Below are 21,089 nucleotides of genomic sequence, written 5' to 3' on the forward strand. Positions count from 1 at the left end.
ATGACGTATGAAAATGATGTTTGAAGGAGTGGATATAATCATGAGAATTAAACGAACACATAAAACTTGATTTTATATTATTTCAAACTCTCTAGGCCCATCAGTCGGTTTTGATTAGTTTCGTCTAAAATCGGCTGACGTTTGAGGACGTGGATATAATCATATGAATTAGATAAACAAATATGACCTGATTTTTGTTGGTACAAGGAGTACTAGAATCAAATCTAAGTTCAATTTTAATACTCTCTATACCAACAATCTATTTCTTTTTTATATTTGACAATATGATTCAAAGTTAAATTAAATAATAATAATTTTTTAAAATATCTCTCCCTCAAATTAAACTCTTTACCTGAGTTTAATACTCCTAAGGGTTTTAAATTATTTTCTAAGCTTAACTTGTAATCCTCGTTTCTCCTTCTTTTTGACCTACATAAAACAAGCGGTCATGGCTCATAATTTTCAAAATGTATTTTTAAATTGAATACAAATAATGTATTTTCAAAAACTTGGAGGGCAAGATATTTTCAAGATCTTAATACATTTTCACAAATAAAAAATGGTTTTCAAATTTTTTTACCAAGTTGTATTATTTCAAAATGTTTTTTCAAAAGCAGTTTTTCAAAAAAGTTTTCAAACTGTTTTGCTAAGTAAAAATCTATTTTTCCAAAAGAAATATATTGAAAGTGATTTCTTTTTCAAAAGTCATATTTTGAAAAGAGTCTTTACAAAATATTTTCCAAAGAATTTTTAAAATAATTTTTTTAAAAAAAAGATTTTCAATAGAGTTTTCAAAATAATTTTGTTTTTGAAAACTTTTAAAAACTAATTTTTGAAGGTTTTTTTAACATAACTTTGAAAATGTTTTCTAAAGAGTTTTGAGAAGAAAAGGAATTATGTTGAAACTAAAAAAATTAAAGATTTTTTTTAAAAAATATTTTTGAGATAAAATTTTTAAATAAATTAAAATATTTTATTTTGACTTTTTTTTTTAAATATGTCTTTTAATAGAATCTCCCCTTTAAGATAGCATTATCTTTTTGACAAGTGTTTAACTTTAAGTAAAATATCCTAACGTAATACATTTATAAAAAATATCAAAAAAATTTAAATAATTTACTTAACGTCTCAATTGTACTAAATTTTCAAATATAGTAATTTTATGAGTTTTAGGAGATGCTGAATTCAATGATTTAGCTAAGATAGAATTTTGATTCTAAATTATTTTTGAATTAAATCATATTTATTTAAGTTAGTTTTTTCTCAAAGATTTTTGGTTTATTAATTAAATTTTGAATTAAACTTCGATTAAAAAAATATTTTGAATTATTTAAGTTAGATTTTTTAAAATTTACATTTTCAATTTTTAATTAAGTTTGATTAATTCATTTAGTATTAATTTAGTGAATTTACAAAGAATATTATTGAGTAAAAAAATTATTACTTTCGGAATAATTTTGAATTAAATTAGTTGAGTTAGATTAAGTTAAAAATTAATTTCATATTTAATTAAATTAATTTTAGATTAATTGAATTTAAATTGATTAATTTAATTATTGAAAATAAAAGTAATTGTTATGAAGTTAAAGTAATTATTTTTAGATTTTTTATTAATTAATTATTATTCTCATTAATTGATTTATTATTTAATTAATTTAATTTATTGAATTAATTGTAATTAAATTAAAGTTATTATTTGATTATTTTTTAAATTAATTGATGATCGAATTAAGATTGATTAATTAATTATTGAATTTGATTAATTAAAATTTAGTTTAATTGTAATTTAATTTTAGTTTCACGGTAATTAACTTGATTAATTAATTGTTGAATTAAGATTGATGTTGTTAAAGTTTAAAGTTAAGTTTTATTGTGATCTAATTTATTTATCAATTATGTAGACTGATGGACTTGATGGGTCTAGAGGACCAACCACTAGGTTAAAGTCCAGTTAGGTTAGGAGGATCTGAAAATTGACAGGAAGCACAGATAGATCAGAGAGAACCAGATATCTGGTAGGTAGGATGTCCAGTTAGGTCAACAAGACCAGACAAGTAGTTGAAGTCTAGATGAGACATCTGGTAAGAAGACCTAGTGGGTCAGGAGATCATAAGTCAAGTGATTCTGTAAAAGATAAGTTAGGTAAGCAACTAAAGTAGAGTAATCCAGTGAGGAGGAGTCCTAGTAAGACTATAGACGCTAGTCCAACTTATATTACACTTAAAAATCTAAGTTGAGACCACTAGATGATAGTCTTGGTTAGACATGATTTAATTCATAAATATATAAATTGTTCGTGCATATATCTTTCTAACTTTATGTTATAGAGACATATTGCTTTTAAACTAACACATGTAGGAAAATCATTGAGGATGCCTCTTGATTGGAGACATCTCAGTTGATTAGAGGCGACTCAGGTGAAGGAGGGTGTCCAAAAGAGAAGTAGTGGAGGTGCCTCGGATGACTGGAGGTGCCCCATGTAGGTCCCGTACGACCGATAAAAGGGGGGGGGTGGGGGTGAATTACCCTGAAAAATTAAATACACTCTTCTCAAAGCTTTTGACTTTAACTAATACAAACACTTGTTAAGTAAAATAGAAATAACTTGCATAAAATAAAAATGAGGCTAGCGGATTTACTTGATTTGCAACCAAAGAGGTTGCTAATCTAAGAAAAATGAAGTGCACTAGCAAACTCCTTCTTTGAGCAAACTCTTAGAGGCGGAGAATCCTTGTACGGTGATTTGCAACTCAAAACAATTAAAACAGAAAGTATTGATTCGAATATAAGTATTGTTCAAAATGAAGAAGATCAGGGCTCTATTTAGTCCACTGGTCGAAACTGGTCATTTGCTGACGTGGCGTGGTCCGGGAACCTGGACCCTCTCTAGGCACCCCAACGAGGCAACCTCTATCTCCATGCAACAGCTACACAACGACAACAAGATAAAATTTTTCATCTCCAAGCGCCTGGACCATGTTCGGGCACCCGGACCGGTGCTGACGTGGACCCAAAAGATGATCCGCAAAGTCAAGGCGCCCTTCGGGCACCCTGGTGGTTCGAGCGCTCAGACGGTCTAGAGGCTTGGACCAACTGGTTTGGGTGTCCAGATCGGTCAGCCTTGTGTTGACCGTCTGACGCATTCTCCGGTCGTTTGGGTGATCTCGGCCATCTGGAATTGGGCTCACTCGAACCCATCTTTTGGCCTTCTTCTCTAGCAATCTTCCGCTATGGTTTCTCGTCCCTTGGAAATACCGCACACTTCCTTCTTGTCTACTAGCGTACTTTTCCGTAGCACCTCGTCCCTCGGACACACCGAGCCCGTCGATTCATTTTTATGTCATCCTTCTCGTTAGCTGTGTCTTTCGATTAACTTCTTGTACTCCTTAATTTTTGCACACTTAGACACAAGGATTAAACACAATATGACCTAACTTGACTTTGTCAATCACACCAAAACTACCACGGGAAACTTACACCCCAGAGAATATAAAATTCAAGGATAAATTTTCAACGGTAGAGGTGTCTTGGAGGCGCAATGGAGCTAATAATCTCGAAGCATTGGAGGCCCCCTCAGCCAATTAGAGACGCCCCCAGGAGAATAAATAACAAAGTTCTTGGATCAGATGAGCCTCATTCGAGGCACCCTGAGTTATGGGAGGCTCCCCCAATGCAGTATAAAAGGAGCATTCGGCTATAACACTAAACATCTAATTTATTACAAGATTTGACTTGATTCTACTATGTTGTTTAGGCCCAACTGCTATGTTGCGACTCTACTATGCCCAACTGCTACAATCAAAATGACACCTACTGTTGGAACCCCAAGGTGTTTTGATGTGATCAAACAAGCTAAGTTAGGTTCTGCGTATGTTTAACCCTTGTGTCTAAGTGTGCAGGAGCTTAGGAACACAGGAAGTCGAGCGGAAGACGCGGCTAGCGAGAAGGACGACACGGGAGAGAGCCGACGGGCTTGATGCGTCCGAGGGATGAGGTGACCGTGGAAGAGTACACCGGTGGACGAGAAGAACGTGCGCGATGTTCGAGGGACGAGAAACCGGGAAGGAAGGCTGCTCGAGGAGAAGGCCGGAACTTGGGTTCGAGTGAGCCCTATTCCGGATGGCCGAGATCACCCAAGCTAGCAGAGCCGGAGTTGAAGACCTGGATCGAGACGAGCTGAACCGAAGCAGAGCGACCGGACGGAAAAAGTCAACCAGAGTTGACTTTTGGGGTTCGGGGCGCTTGGAGCTGACCGGGGCGCCCGGAACCCTCCGGGGCGCCCGGACCGAAGATGTTGACCAGATTGAGTCAAACTCGATCTGAACGTTGGGGGATAAAGTTTTATCCCCCCAGGGCGCCCGGAACCCCTTCGGGCCGCCCCGACCAGTGCTATAAATATAGCACTGGTTTGCACAGATCATTCAACTCAGTTGTAATTCAATTCTTTCTGTGCTTTATATTCTTTTGTACTGTCAACGATGTAAGAGGCTACTCCGCCCAGAGGAGAATCAGATAGTGTGCCATCTTTGCCTTGGATTAGCAATCCTCTGATTGCAAACCAAGTAAATCCTCTTGTGTCTGATCTTTTAATTTAGTCTCTTTTTTTTATTACAAGTGTCTGTTAATTAGTTGAATATCCGAAAAAGGTTTTGTGTTTAATTTTTGTATGGCAATTCACCCCTCCCCTCTTGTCGGCCTCCAAAGGGACCAACAAGTGGTATCAAAGCAAGGCGCTTCAGGAGGACTAATCGCCAATCGAAGCAACAAGATGGTCGGACCAAGCATCGTTCCACCAAAATTCGAGGGGAACTTCGCAGACTAGAAGCGACGTATGGAGATATTCCTAAGAACTGATTTTGAAATTCGGTCTATTATGAAGTATGGTTTTGTAGCTCCGATGAATCAAGATGGAGAAGAAAAAGAAGAAAGCCACTGGACAAAGAAGGAGCAGAATGAGTCTGTAGCAAACAGCCGTGTGGAATATCACCTACTGAGCGTGTTGCCGCCTCAAGAGGTTAATCGCATCGGAAGCTATTCATCCGCTAAAGAACTCTAGGAGAAGTTCCTGGAACTCCACGAAGGCACGTCCGAAGCAAAGCTCGCTAGAAGAGACATCCTCCAAAACAAGCTGATGAACATGCGTCTGGAAAAAGGTGAGAAGGTAGCCAATTTACACGCGAAGGTAAAAGAACTAGTTACTGGTCTCGAGAACCTCGGAGAAACGGTTACAAATCGGGACACAATACGCTACGTACTCAATGCATTTCCCAGAACTTCAGAATGGACATCAATCGTCGACGCCTATTACATTTTGAAAGACCTGGAGGTAAGTAGTTTGGAAGAACTGTTCTCCACTCTTGAATTGCATGAAACCAGGTGTGCAGGAACAAAGGAATCAAGCCAGATGATTGCGCTAAACGCAACCAAAAGGGATGAACCCGAGTCAGACTCAGAGGATGATCAGGAAGCGTACATGGTAAGAAACTTTAAAAAGTTTTTTAGACCTAATAAATTTAAAGAAATGCAAAATAAAAAGAATCCAAGAAATAGAAGAAGGATGCGTTGCTACCAGTGTCAAAAGGAAGGACACCTAAAAGAAGACTGCCCAGAACTAAAGAAGGACAAAGGTAAGATTCCCAAGAAGCACAAGAACCTAAAAGCTACTTGGGACGACACTTTTTCATCTGAGTTCAAGATTCAAGAATATGTCGGGATAGCACTGATGGCAAGTTATGAAGGACAGAGTACATCAGAACCCAGCATCGATGAAGGGGGAGCGACCTCAGATGGAAGTAGCGAAGCAGGGGGAGATTCAGGCTTCAAGTCTGATATGGTAAGTGAGGTATGCCTCTTACCCCCTGATGAACTTTACTTTGGTATTAAGGCAATGGCAAAATCCATGTATAAATTAGAAAATAAAAATACCAAATTAGAAAATGAAATTTTAGAAACAAAAAGAATTTTGGCAAAATCATGTCTTATAGAGGATTTTGAAAAATTGAAAATTGAAAATGAAAAACTAAAAGAAGAAATAGAAAGATTGAAAAAATCTAATGGTCCAAATATTTCTACTTTTAGAAATTATAGAGGTTTAAATTGATATTATAGATTTCATCAAAGTCAAATTAGAAATATATCAAAAATCTATGTACCTAGGAAATACTTGGTTAATCCTGTAGGTAGGAACCTCTACTGGGTTCCAAAAACCTGTTTAATTTAAAATTAAAATTAGACTTAGTATTTTCAGTAAGAAAATTAAACAACTAATTTCATTATGAGGCTTTGTCTAAGGAAGTGGTTGTTGCTCCAATAACCAAGAAGGCCTAGTGCCTCGCCACGACCTGGAAGCCAAGTATCAAAATGAAAAGTTTAATTGACTAACTAAAAAACCATTAATTTAAATTACTTAATGCTTTAAAAGAGTTATTCAATTTGTGTTAGAAAATATTTTTTTTAACTTGACTTAGAAATTTTGTTTAAAAAATTACCTTAGAAATTGTTTATGAAAGTTAACTTAGAATTTTTTTTTTTTGCCTTAAGATTTTTTTAAAAAATTTTGACTAAGAATTTTTTTATGATAATATTGCCTTAGAATTTTTTTTAAAATTGACTTAGAATTGTTTCTTATGAATATTAACTTAGAATTTTTTTTAAAAATTAAAAAAAAAATTTGAAGAGTGTCTTTACTTAGACATTTTTAAAATTTTTTACACTTAAAATTTTTTTTAGAATTTATCTTAGACTTGTTTATAACCCCAATTTTTATGTGATCAAAGGGGGAGAAGTATGTTAAGTCTAGGAGAGGAAATATAATTTTTCAATTGAAAAATATTTGGACTTATTTGAATATAAATTATTTTTATTGCATATGTTTACCCTAACTTAACTTGGGTTGCTCACATCAAAAAGGCAGAGATTGTTGGAATCCCAAGGTGTTTTGATGTGATCAAACAAGCTAAGTTAGGTCATGCGTATGTTTAACCCTTGTGTCTAAGTGTGCAGGAGCTTAGGAACACAGGAAGTCGAGTGGAAGATGCGGCTAGCGAGAAGGACGGCACGGGAGAGAGCCGACGGCCTCGATGCGTCCGAGGGACGAGGTGGTCGTGGAAGAGTACACCGGTGGATGAGAAGAACGTGCGCGACGTTCGAGGGACGAGAAATCGGGAAGGAAGGCTGCTCGAGGAAAAAGCCGGAACTTGGGTTCGGGTGAGCCCCATTCCGGATGACCGAGATCACCCAAGCTAGCGGAGCCGGAGTTGAAGACCCGGACAGAGACGAGCTGAACCGAAGCAGAGTGACTGGATGGAAAAAGTCAACCAGAATTGGCTTTTGGGGTCTGGGGCACCCGGAGCTGACCGGGGCGCCCGGACTGAAGATATTGACCAGCTTGAGTCAAACTCGATCTGAACGTTGGGGGATAAAGTTTTATACCCCCAGGGCACCCGGAACCCCTTCGGGGCGCCCCGACCAGTGCTATAAATATAGCACTGGTTTGCACAGATTATTCGACTCACTTGTAATTCAATTCTTTCTGTGCTTTCTATTCTTTTGTACTGTCAACGCTGTAAGAGGCTACTCCGCCCAGAGGAAAATCAGATAGTGTGTCATCTTTGCCTTGGATTAGCAATCCTCTGATTGTAAACCAAGTAAATTCTCTTGTGTCTGATCTTTTAATTTAATTTTTTTTATTACAAGTGTCTGTTAATTAGTTGAATATCCGAGAAAAGTTTTGTGTTTAATTTTTGTAGGGCCATTCACCCCTCCCCTCTTGCCGGCTTCCAAAGGGACCAACACCTACATCGAGCTTCAATTTTTAATTACAATCTGTGTCAGTAAAATAATGTTTGCTTTTAGTTCTCATTATACTTTTATAGAGAGTATAGGTTGTTACACTTTCTTCATTTCTATATTCGATCTCTTTACCTGAAGGTTTTTTGGGAGATAATTCAATGGATTGTCCAATCGAAATTATCTAAGAGATTGTGGACCTTGAAGTAGCAGTCGCATGAATACGAAACAAGTAAAAGCAAAAGTGTCATTTTTCGTCTATGCAATTCATATCTTAAGTTTTCTGCTACGTACTTACATTTTAGAAAAATATTTTAAAAGGAAAAAAGAAAAATTTTTAAAATGAGATTCACACCCCCCCCTCGGCCCTCCCTCTCTCGTTCGTTTTGATCCTACAAGTTATATCAGAGCAGGGCGCTCAATTTTGTGCAACCATAAACTGCTAGAAAATATCAGATGATCGAACCCAAGTTTTGATAATGGTAAAGAGTTCAAAGTTAAGGGTTATTATGGTTCTAATAAGTCTGACTGAGTATGCAGGAAAGTCCTAAGTGAGTTTAGGCAAGCATGTGGAAAGTCCTAGTTGTGGCTAGGCAAGAAAATCCTAATCCGAGGGATTGGATAGAAGTCTTAGTAGATCGAGGATGCTGGGAAGAAAATTTTATGGGTCGAGGATAGTAGGTGAAAGCGTTGGGGGTCGCGAATGTAAGTACCCCGTGATAGTTTTGATGTGATCAACCAAGTCAAGTTAGGTCTTGTTGTCTTTTGATGCCTTGTGTCTAAGTGTACAAGAACTTAGGAGCACAAGAAGTCTAGTGAAAGAAGCAGCTACCGAGAAATATGACACGGGAGACAGTCGACAGGCTCTGTGCGTTTGAGGGGCGAGGTGTTGCGAAAGAGTACCCTGGCGGATGAGAAGGAAGTGCGTGGAGTTTTTGATTGACGAGAAGTTGGAGTGGAAGACTACTCGAGAACGTCGAAAAATGGGTTCGGGTGAGTCCTATTCAAGATAACCGAGATTATCCAAGCCAACGGAGCTGGATCAGAGTAGAACCGAACAGTCAACGAGATGTTGACTATTAGGTCGTCTGGACCAAGTTCAGGTGCCCAGATGCTCCTAGCGCTCGAACCCCCTGGGTCAGCCTAAGGGCACCTCGATGCCCGCCTCATCGAGGAAGGGTGTCCGGGAGCCCGGACCTGCTTCGGGTGCTCGGACCTGCTTCGGGCGCCAGGATTGGGATAAAATTTTATCTCGCACCCATTGCGTAGCCATTTGTGTAACTTTAAGATTTGTCATGCTAGGGGCACCCGAAGAGGGTCCAAGCGCGCAGACTGTGCCACATCAGCAAACAGTCATTTTAGACCAGTGGGCTATAAATTAGGGGTGTCAAAAATAAACCCGACCCGACGACCCAACCCGAGTTGACCCAAAAGGAATCAGGTTCAAGTTGGGCATTTTCGGGTTCGGGTTGGAGGGTTAAAAATTTTTGGGTTGGGTCGGGTCCGATTCGGGTTGATCTGGATCGACCTAAATATAGGGGTTAGTGGATTTTTTTTGGGTTAAATTAAATTTTATTTTAAAAATTAAGATATTTTTATGTATATTAATAGTTTGTATGATAATGATAGAATATTGAGATAAAAGTGAAGAATTATAGGGAAAATAACAAAAAAAAAGTCATTTTGATTCAATTTTTTGGGTTATCCGAATCAGATTCAGGTTGGTCGGGTTTACATTCGGGTTTAGGGGTTTTGGGTTGAACTCGAGTTCGGGTCGGGTTCGGGTTGGATTAAAAAAAATTCAATCTGACCCAACCTGACCCGACCCGTCCGAATTGACACCCTTACTATAAATAGAGCCCTGGTCTTCTTCTTTTCGAATACAATTCTTTGTACTTGAAGTTCTATTCAGTTCTTTACTTTAGAGCTTCATTTTTGTGTACGAGGCTTCTCTGCCTCAGACGTTTTGTTCGAGAAGAAGATTTTCTTATTGAACCTACTTTCCTTTGAGTAGCAATCCTCTGATTGTCAACCAAGTAAAAACTTTGCTTGTCTTGTACTTATTTTGATTCTATTATTTTGTTTAATTGTGTAATTCTGTTAAGCCCAATTATTTGAGAAAATTATTAGTTTGTTTAATTGTGCAGGACAATTCACCCCCTCTTGCTGGCCGCAAGGGACCTATAATTGATATCAAAGCAAGGTTGTCTCAGAAGGACTAACTGTCAATTGAAGTAAAGATGATGGCCGGAACAAGCATCCACTCGTTGAAGTTCGAAGGAGACTTCACACACTAGAAGAAAAAAATAGAGGTATATTTTAAAACCGATTTTGATATATTTTAATTTTGAAAAATAATTTTGTAGTACCTATCGATAACAATGGCGAGTTGAAAAAAGAACATTGGACGAAGAAGGAACAAGCCTAATTTATGGCAAATGAAAAAGCAGAATTCTATATGCTAAGCGCGCTACCACCACAAGAGGTAAATCGAATCGGAGTCTATGAGTCTGCAAAAGACCTTTGGAAAAATTCCTAGAGCTTCACGAAGGATCATCCGAAGCCAAGCTTGCAAGGAGAGATCTACTTCAGAACCAACTGACAAATTTACGACTGAAGGAAGGTGAAACAGTTCCTCAAGTGCATGCCAAGCTAAAGGAGCTAGTCATCAAACTCATGAATCTCGGAGAAAAGATAACTAATCGAGATTTGCTAAGGTATGCGCTTAACGCTGTCCCTAGAACACCTGAATGGTCAACCCTAGTAGATGCATATTACATCTCTAGGGACCTGGAGATAAGTTATTTTGAGGAATTCTTTTCTACATTTGAAATCACTACAAGAAAATCTGCATTCAACAACACTCAAACGACAACGGTTTTATACCAAATCGTTGTCTTTTTACCTTTTAACAACGGTTTTAACAAAAACCGTTGTCTTTTAGCAATTTTTTTTGGCCTACGACAACGGTTTTTAAAAACCGTTGTCTATTTATGTTTTTTTTGGGCTACGACAACGGTTTTTAAAGGCTACGACAACAGTTTTTGAAAAATGTTGTCTATGTGCGCTTTTTTTGGAATTACGACAATGGTTTTTGAAAACCGTTGTCTATTAAGTGTTATTGAATAGCGTTGTTTTTCTTCTTTCGCCGCTTTTTCCCCTTCGCAATTTTTTGCCGCTGCTGCGTTTTGTCTTTCCCTCTCTCTGAAATTTTTTGCCGCTACATTCTGCCCCTTTACCTTCTCGATCCCTAAAACCTCTCACTTGCTCTCTCGTTTTCTATGGTGATGGTGAGCGCGCAGCTGTGGGATTGGAGTAGAATGGAAGGCTTAGAGGTTTTCAATGCGTGGCGATCTTTGTCGACGCATCCTAAACCTCATCGCATACCTCTGATCTGCAGCCACGGATTGTACCAACCGCGACCTCGACGACCTTGGAGCACTGCTAAGATCAAGCAGCACTTCTGTTTTATTCCTCTCTCGACTCGATCGCTCCTTTGTCCATCGCACGCTTTCATATTCTTTGCTTTTTCCTTTTCTTCTACAGATCATTTGAAGATGGAGGGCGATCTCCTTTCCATGGCTTCCACTCAGCGCTTGAAGTTATTCCAGGGAAGCCAGGCTTTTCCCTCCAACCTCCACCTCCATCTTCTGTCAAAACTAGGCATTCTGCGAAATTTAGGAGATAAAGAAAGCTGGTAAGCGAAATGAGTTCTTGGTGGAAGGGTAACTATCCTACAGCCAGGTCCAATGGTGACTCTTCGAGGAGGAATTCGACGACCACTGAGGAACAGAAGCAGACGAGAAGGACAAACACGTTCTACGGACCTTTGGAATCACATTGGCATTTTCCGGAGCCCGAGAAGAAGAAGCCCCCTTTGACTTCAAAATTGACCTTCAGGTCCTTGTAGAAATCGCTCACTAAGGTCAGCAAAAGCAATGCATTTCCAACGATGTTCCAAGGCGTCCACGATCCGAATGAGGAGAAAGTGGTGAAGTCGTTGAGGGACACACTACTATCGAAGGGTCAGCTACCTGAGAAGTATGATGACTACCATACACTTCTCCGGTATGGCTAGAATACATTTGTTAAGTAGCTGGAAGAAATTTCTCTTTTTGAATCCTTCTTATTATTATATTGATCATACATGTCCTAGTTCTATATCGTGTGAAAGAATTTTACTATTGATGCTATAGCTTTCTATTCTTCTCTGCAGATTTTTGTGATTGCGGAACTTCAACATGTCTAAGGCAGAGATCATGTTTGTTAATATGCTCAAGTGGAGAGATAGTTCTGGTGTTTATCTTATTGCAAAAGTAATATATTCCTGACATGTTTTTCTCCCTATGGGTTACTATGTGGGCATTTCAATTCAACACCTCACGACTTTTACTGACTTTGACACAAATATGATGAAACAAATAACAATTTTCATCCAATTTCTACAATAATATTTCTGCCGAGATCTTTTTCCTTGCAAACATTAAATCAAATGACAGATTAAAAAAATGTCTTTTAAATGCTGGTTTTTTCTAAATAATGCTTTCATTTTTTTCAAACATAACCATGATGATCCATGTGAATATACATTCCTTTGCAGGTTTTGGATTCTTTATAGGGCCAAGCAAGATGGACCAGTAGTCTTGGTAAATTACCTTACTATGAATATCATCCTATACCTTGGTCATCTCAATATAACTGTTGTACAAACACCTATTCAGGGTTGGCGTCATCCTTGGGAAGGGCATGGAGATCACTCACATGATCATGTGCCTGAAGACAAGGTATTATAGTACAAGCATGCCTTAATTCATCTACAATTTCCCTTTTGTTTGTGTATGTATAAGATGCTTCCAAAGCTTCAATATGATTATTGTTGACAACAGGTGCTTATTCATGAATAAGCTCCAAGCAGATTCAATTTCCCTATAAGATGTATGTTTGGATTCATGGTATAGACTAAAAGATTATTGTTGTGGCACCTTTACCTTAGAAGTGCTAACAAGCTCAATGCACATGATGAATCTCTTTGCTATCCTTTCAAACTGCTAATTTCTAGCTTCAATATGCATTGACATTGACCTGTTATGCTTGGATATCTTCTAGGTGTAGATGTTAGAACATCCAAGATATGCGAACTTGGAATATTGAATTATAGAGCTAAGCGAGTGCTTTGGATTGCCCTCCGCCAGCTTGAAGTAATTGAGACCCACAGTGGATATGGTTCTCATCACACATCTTTCCTGTAATGAATTAAGATTGTCTGCTACATTTTTGACCTGGCTCTGATCCATTAGATCTGTGTAACTATGCTGTAAGATTTCACAGTAGAACGAGAGACATGTGAGAAGGTGATTTCTTTGACTCATTTAATTAGATCTAGTCCTTTATTTGCTAATACTTCCCCATACTGATTTTTTTTAAGCATGTTAGAATTGTGAAGAATTTCTAATTATATCTGTGTGCTACCTTTCTCATAGTTTATTGCAATGTGTGATAACTATTAGATGTTGCTATTCTTTCTCTCCATTATGTAGTCCTTTGATTAATATTTGCCAATTTTCCATAGTTTTTCACTTTAAGATCTTTCAAGCATCTAGTGACAAGTGCAAATTGGTTAGCATCTAGTGACATCCTTGTGTTGACTTTAGAGATTAAAAATTGATGTAATTAGCATGTTTTTCTGGTGCTATAATCCAATGATATAATTTATTCTTCCAATGCGAGTAAACATTGTCAGATTCTTTTATACTCCTTTATGTATTAGATTTCTTATGATTATTTCTTATTGCCTTCTCATTTTTCTAATCGTAGAGATCGAGCGAATCAAAGAAATACTTGCAATGCCGAATGGAAAGGTTAGTTTGCATCTAGTTTAGCTTTTTCCCTTTTAATGGAATATTCTTGAGATAGAAATGAGTGCAAAATAAGTCTGTTAATATCTTAATTGTCTCGGAAGAAGTCTATTGTGTCACTTGTGATGGGCTACTGTATAATTTACTTAATTCTATATTTTTCCTTATGCTTGACGTTATAATTGTTCCTCTTTGAAAGTGCCCTTAATCTTAGTCCTTAATCTCCTATTGACTTTATTCACAGATTATTAGTCTTGATAAAACGCATACCTCTTGGGCGCTTGACAGATAAGTAGATTAGAAGTCTTTGTTTTCTTAAACACACTAATGGTTTTATTTTGTTTCTAGAAACTTGATGGCGAAACAAGATCTGTCAGAGCTTAGTTAGCTTAGTTTATGCAATGCTACAATAGATTTATCCGAGAATCCCTTGATCTCTCCTTTAAGATAATAATTGTTGATTAAGAATCACCCACTAGTGGGAATTACATGAAGCCCTTGATCAAGTTGTATTCGCTATTGCTTGAATAAGTTGATTAAAGTTGCAAGTTGAGCCTGCACTTTCACTAAGACTAGAAATTTTATCCTTTAATCAAGTAGTAGTTTCTTGATGGAGTTTATTTAGCATATGAAACTCATTTAAGATTTATGTTTGTTGTTCAATACTTTTTTGACCTCATACTTGTTATAATTTTTGGTTTATAATGCATTGGACCTTAATGTAAAAAGGCAGATTGTCTACCTTATGGCTCCATTTGTGATAGACGAAACTTTACAAACACCAGCAGATGTTGTGAAAGGCACATCCTTATAACAGGCAACCACTCTTTATTAGACTGCAGATCAACCTGCAGCTTCTCCCAAACTTTGCTCTTGGCGTTTAAGACGCTGTTTGGTTCGCCTGAGTATCCCAGAAAGGTCACTCGTTCACCAACCTTGGCTGATGATGGTGGATCAACTAACTCAACCTGGAAACAAAATGAATTCATTAGTCGTTCTTGATGAATGATCACATGTAAAGATGATAATTTCCCAGGTAAACCAACCAATATTATAATACTAAAAAACTAACAGGTTAGTAAAAGCAAAGACTTGTAAGAATGGAGGCAGAGTTAACGACTTAACTTTGTGTGGTCATCGTTTGATGCAGCCAAGACCATTGCTTGTGACTTAATGCCCCTCATGGTTGCAGGCTTCAAGTTACAAAGGACACAAACCTTCCGATTCTGCACCAGTGATTTAGAGAACATAGGAAATTCACATCCAAATGGAAGAAAATTTGAAAAGGGAAGCAAAATAAACCTGCATTTCCTCAAGAGGAATATATTTCACGAGGCCACTAACAACTGTTCGAGGGGATTCTTCACCGACATCAATTTCTTCAACATAGAGTGAATCTGCATCTGGGTGCTTCTGAACTTTTTTGATGAGGCCAACAGGTATGTCAAGTCTTGAGACAGAAATTTCTGTTTCAGCAGACTTCGTTTTTGTACTGCCAGAAGGCTTGTTATGTTGTTTCTTAGAATTTCCTACAGCAGGTCACATGAGAAACTTATTGAGCTCTAGGATAAGCTTTAACTTCATTAAGTCGAGTTTTATTAATACTTCAAAACTTGGAAAACCATTTACATTAATACAACACTAAAAAGTAGCTTCATTTGCAGGTCTAGGATAAACCTTCATGAAACTTTCTCCTTGTATCAAAAATTGTATATGGTCAAGAGTTACTAGTGCTTCAGATAAAGATGAACTCTTCTAATATATGTTTATATTTTGCAGGTTCTATTGACAAAGTTTTATGTTGTGGTTTTATTTGCCGATATGAATGGGGTACTTGAAGAGTATGATTTATCAAATCTGTTATTGTGATTGTAGCAACTACATTTCTCCAAATTTCAGCTATCAACCCTGTTTTACGTCTTCTACAGGTATTATATTCTTCCCTTTTATTTTTGGTGCTTTGCTCACATACTTTGATTCACAAAAATCCAGAATGTTGGAAAAGGTTGATATGGAAGAATCAGCAAGTGAGAAAGAGGAGTCCGATGAAATTCTACAAGTTGAAGATTTTGATGGGGCTTGAGTTGACAATAATTACTTGCAATCCTACATGGCATGAACCACCATCACAAGTTTCTAGTCTTTTGACAATTATTCATTAGTTGTAAATGAAGTTTATTTGTTTATTTGTATTGGGATAAATTTTATTTGAATATTAGACATGTTTTTTCTTTTGTGATTGTAATATAATTCTTGTATAAGTAACATTTTGAATGACATTTAGGGACGGATTTATGTAAGGGCTGGGCTGGGCTGTGCTGTAGCCCAGCCCTTTGACAAAATCATTGAAAAATTTGAATTTCACACCTTTATCTCAAAGTCAACTTTGGTCATCTCATATAAGAAGAAGATCTTTCTACCGTACATAACAATAACTAATAAATTTAATTACATAAATATTTTAGACACATATTAATTCACCCTATCAATAATTCTTTCCCTATAAGAAAATTAGAATATATATATATATAAAATTCCGTCTAGTAAAAGCCCGTAGTTAATTTTGAGATAAAAATATTACATTTCTAGTTGGATTAAAAAAAATATTTATATATTTATTTTAAAATTAATCCGATAAAATTAATTTCAAATAGAATTTTTATCTCTAATCTTATTTTAAATATGTTATTAATCTATCTCAAATAATATATCAAATATAATTTTAATTTATTTATAAATTGTTTACAGTTCTATTTATAAATTCGTATATAATTTTGTTTAAAATTTAATAAAATATAGGAAAAGGTAAGATGATAATGTGCTCATGTAAAGTAAACTCGGACCCCTTCTATAATATCCTTGGCAAACTCAATCAACTTAGAATCAGCCCAGTCCACTTTTAATTCCTGGATCCGTCCCTGATGACATTGATATGGAAAATATTCTTTCTTTTGTGATTATGATTCTTTATTATATATTTATATTGAAATATGATATATTGGTATTAAAAGATAATAATTTAAAAGACAATGACCTAAAACTGTTGTTGTTGTCTATCACCCTCAAAGACAACAGTTAAAAACCGTTGTCAAAGCCCCAAAAACGGTTGTAAACTAGTAGTGTTAATAAAAAATGCTCTAAACAACAACGGTTTTAAACCGTTGTCTTTTCATTCAAAGACAACGGTTTAAAACCATTGCAAAACTGTTGTCTTTTCATTCAAAAGACAACGGTTTAAAACCGTTGTCGTAGCCTCCACTTTTAACAACACTGCCAGTTACAACGGTTTTAAAGGGCCTACGACAACGGTTTTTAACCGTTGTCTTTTAATGTTTTTGTTGTAGTGAATACATGAAACTAGATGTACAGATCTAAAGAAGGGGTTCAAACAGAATATAGCCTTAAAGGTAAAAATAGATGAACCAGAGTCTGAAATTTCTCTCGACGATGATGAAATGACATGGATGGTAAGGAAGTATAAAAAATTTTTTAAAGCTAATAAATTCAATCAAGTGCAGGCTAAAAGAAGTCAAAGGAGAGTGAGATGTTATTACTGTAATGAAGAAGGGCGCATCAAAGATAATCCAATACTAAAGAACAGAGATAAGGACAAGGACAAAAGACTTACCTTGAAGAAGCACAAGGACCTAAAAGTGATATGGGACGAAACATCAGAGTTAGAAATTGAAGCCTACGCTTGACTTGTGATGATGGCAAATCACGAAGAAAATGAAGAAGCAAGCTCATCCGAGATGAATATCAAGAGCATCGATGAAGGAGGAGCAATGTCAAAAGAAAGCAGCACTAAAGGGGAGTATCAGATAATGAGATCGATAAGGTAAGTCAAGTATGATCTCTAACTCCTAATAAGTTATTTAAATTTATAAAAATACTGTCGAAAAATTCTTATAAATCTGAAATTGAAAATGAAAATTTTAAAAAGGAAAATGAGGAATTAAAAATAACCTTAGCAATATCTTGTTGATTAGATGATTTCGAGAAGATAAAAATGAAAAATTGAAAGTAGAAATAGAAAATTTGAAGAATTATGCATGCTCACATATTCAACAAAATTAAAAATTATCAATGACTTAATTGACATTTTAGATATCATAAGGGCCAAATTAGAAAATTATAATCAAAATATATTCTGAAAAAAATTCTAATTAATCTAGTAGGTAGAAACCTATACTGTGTTCCAAAATCATGCTTAAATTAAAAATTATTATACATGCTTTATTTTAAATTTGAATTGATAAATTTTGCTTAAAATTGTCAAACATGTTTTTTTGTATGATTTCTCTTCGAAATTAATTTGATATTAATTTTTCTGAGAAAGAGGGTTTCATTACTTATTAGTATAAAAATTATAAATTTTTTGTATCATGGAATTATATTTTATGAATTTATTTAACAAAAATTACCTTTTTAAATTTAAAAATATTTCATAATGTTATTTTTATAAACTTTATTTTTCTGTGAAAATTTATCATGTTCTCTGTCCAAGAAAATATGTTTAAACTTTTTTAACCGTTATTGAATTTTGTATGAATTATTCATCTAAATGCTAATTTTTAATATCAAAACTTCTCAAAGATTCAATTTTTAAAAATTTATTTTTTCTATAAATATACTTGTTCTATTATATTCTCAGAAAATTTTTCACGATTTTTTTGAGCTTAGAAACTATTTTTAAGTATTTTTTTAGAAAATACAATCTTTTATAGACAATAATTTATTATTACTTAAATTAATTTCATTATTTTCATACAAATTTTATCACAACTTTAGATATGTTAGCTTAACTATTCTAAAAAAATTTTCAAAATTTTTGAACAATTAAAAATAATTTTAAAATTATGTTTTTCCAATACTACTTAATAAATCGTAAAAGTTCAAATTTTCAAACTTTAAAGTTTATTTTTTTAAACTCTCGTAATTTTTTTTAATATAATCAAAGGGAGAGAATTAGAAATTAAGTCTAGGGGGAGGGTAAAATTTTTTTACATTAAATGTTATTAATTACATATTAAGTACTTGATGCCTCTCTGTTATTTATTTTTGGTTTATCGTAATTTAACTTGGGTTGCTAACGTCAAAAAAGGGAAGATTATAAGTACTCTGTGATAGTTTTGATGTGATCAATTAAGTCAAGTTATGTCATGTTATCTTTTGATGCCTTGTGTCTAAGTGTGCAGAAACTTAGGAGCACACAAAGTCTAGCGAAATACGCAGCTAATAAGAAGGATGACACGGGAGAGATTTGACAAACTTGGTGCGTCTGAGGGATGTTGTGCTGGGAAGAGTGCATTGCCAGATGAGAAGGAAGCGCATAGAGTTTTCGAGGGATGAAAAGCTAGAGTGGAAGACTGCTCGAAAAGGTTGAAAAATGTGTTTGGGTGAGCCTTATTCTGAATGTCCAAGATCACCCAAGTGAGCGGAGCCGGATAGGAGCAGAATCGAACAGTCACCGAGATGTTGACTATCCGGGTGTCTGGACCAAGTCCAGGTGCCCGGATGCTCTGAGTGCCCAAACCCCCTAGGTCAATGCCCGCCTCGTCGAGGAAGGGTGTCTGAGCGCCTGGACCGGAATAAAATTTTATCCTGTGCCCAATGCGTAGCCATTTACGTGATGATAAGATTTGACACACTGGGGGCACTAGGAGAGGGTCCGGGTGTCCAGACTGTGCCACGTCAGCAAACGGTCATTTTCGACCAATGGGCTATAAATAGAGGCATGGTCTTCTCATTTTCATATGACACACTTTGTACTTCAAGTTCTATTCAGTTCTTCACTTTCAAGCTTCATTTTCGTGTATGAGGCTTCTTTACCTTTGACATTTTGTTTGAGAAGGAGATTTTCTTACTAAGCGTACTTTCCTTGGAGTAGCAATCCTCTTATCGCCAACTAAGTAAAAAACCTTACTTGTCTCATACTTATTTTGATTCTATTATTTTGTTTAATTAAGTGTGTGATTATATTAAGTCCAATTGTTTGAGAAAGGTATTGATTTGTTTAATTGTGCAGGGCAATTTACCTTTCTCTTGTCGGCCACAAGAGACCTACAGTGGACACCAGGTGGAAGTCTAGATGGGCCAGGGATCGAACATCCAACGGAAGTCCCAAGTCAAGATTGTTGGGACCAAGGGGAGTTAGAGGGGGAGTGAATAGCTTCTCTCGCTTCGATGAAGATGAGTTGCGGCGAAATACTTGAAGTGAATAACTCTCTGATGCTAACACAAGGATTTACTTGGTATCCAACTCCTTAAGGTAACTAATCTAAGGATCCACATAGTACACATCTACACTATGAAAACACTCCTTGGAAATAATCCGGAGATGGAGAAGTCTCGTATAAGATCACAACATGAAATACACCAAGAAGAGCAAGAACAAGCACAATGAAATCTTACATGAGATTACAACAATGAAATCTTAGCTTGCTCTTTTCTTATTGCTTGAATCTGTCTCATGGTGGATGGGAATGCAATAACACTAAGCTCCAAGAACTCCCAAGAACTGGCATTAAGTGTTGTGTGGAAAATGGTCACGAAAAACCTTTTTTAAGGTTACCTCGGGCGCCTTAATCAATTTAGCTTTTCCCTAATCTGACGGCCAATAATTGTAGAATGGCTCTTCGAACCCTAACCGATTAGTGAGTTATCTCAATCGATTCAGAAAGCCTTAGTCAATTACCCAATCAATTTCGTAACTCTCTGTTCACTCGTAAAAAAGCCTTAATTGATTAATCCAATTGATTAAGAAGTCTTAATCAATTCCCTCTCCTCGCGATAAAATACTACTTAATTGATTGACCCAATCGATTAGCAATGGCTGAATCGACTGGACTAATTAATTCAACCATTATTTTCATGAAATTCTCTTCGTAAATCTCCTGGCCCTAATCGATTGGTAAAATCAATTAGGCTTGACCCAATCAATTGACCAATCGATTTAGGTTCTTTCTGTGTTCTTGCAAAAAGCTCCTAATTGATTACCTTACGGTCAATCGATTACACAACCCTAACTTGGTTAACCCTGTAAGTCACTTGATGGTCATCTAGAAGGGGAGTGAATAGCTCTGAACGAGTAAACTCAAACCTTTCTTGACTTATATCTTGATTAAAATAAGCAAACACTTGTACAAAAGGAATTCAGAAGCTAAATTGACTAAAAATAGAGGCACAGAAATTTACTTGATTAGCAATTAGAGGATTGCTAATCCAAGGTAAGTAAAGTTCACTATGAAGATCTCCTTTGGGCAGAGTAGTCTCTTACAACGTTGACAGCTCACACAGTAGTAGAATAGACAGAGAACTTGTTTACAAGTGTTGTGTTTCAACTACTGAAATTAGGGTTGTATTTATAACATTAATCCAGGAACCTGGAAGGGTTATGGACCCATAGGGGTAGATAAAATTTTATCCACAATGGAACGGATCACG

At 36.1% G+C, this 21,089-nt stretch overlaps 1 protein-coding gene and 2 long non-coding RNA genes across 3 annotated transcripts; 2 read left to right on the forward strand and 1 right to left on the reverse strand.

Annotated features, from left to right (window-relative positions):
* The first annotated feature begins 11,732 nt into the window (after positions 1-11,732).
* LOC122030034 lies at positions 11,733-14,945 on the forward strand. Its single transcript, XR_006125289.1, has 4 exons — positions 11,733-12,434; positions 12,510-12,572; positions 12,895-13,139; positions 14,836-14,945. It is a non-coding gene; the product is annotated as an uncharacterized LOC122030034 (long non-coding RNA).
* Positions 14,202-15,416, reverse strand: LOC122030033 (probable methionine--tRNA ligase). The gene is made up of 3 exons (XM_042589183.1): positions 14,946-15,416; positions 14,768-14,869; positions 14,202-14,611 (listed from the first exon to the last, which is right to left on the reverse strand). Exons 1-3 carry the CDS (start codon positions 14,949-14,951, stop codon positions 14,387-14,389), a joined length of 333 nt encoding a protein of 110 aa, XP_042445117.1. The 5' UTR covers positions 14,952-15,416; the 3' UTR covers positions 14,202-14,386.
* Positions 14,947-15,688, forward strand: LOC122030035. The gene is made up of 3 exons (XR_006125290.1): positions 14,947-15,082; positions 15,423-15,571; positions 15,636-15,688. It is a non-coding gene; the product is annotated as an uncharacterized LOC122030035 (long non-coding RNA).
* The last annotated feature ends 5,401 nt before the right edge of the window (positions 15,689-21,089 follow it).

Source organism: Zingiber officinale, chromosome 10B (genome assembly GCF_018446385.1).
Source record: "Zingiber officinale cultivar Zhangliang chromosome 10B, Zo_v1.1, whole genome shotgun sequence".
Classification (NCBI taxonomy): Eukaryota; Viridiplantae; Streptophyta; class Magnoliopsida; order Zingiberales; family Zingiberaceae; genus Zingiber; species Zingiber officinale.

Excerpts from the sequence above, each read along its gene's own strand:
- LOC122030033 (XM_042589183.1), bottom strand. Across the intron at positions 14,612-14,767 it reads CAAACGATGACCACACAAAG|GTTGAGTTAGTTGATCCACC; the intron begins TTAAGTCGTTAA and ends TTTTGTTTCCAG.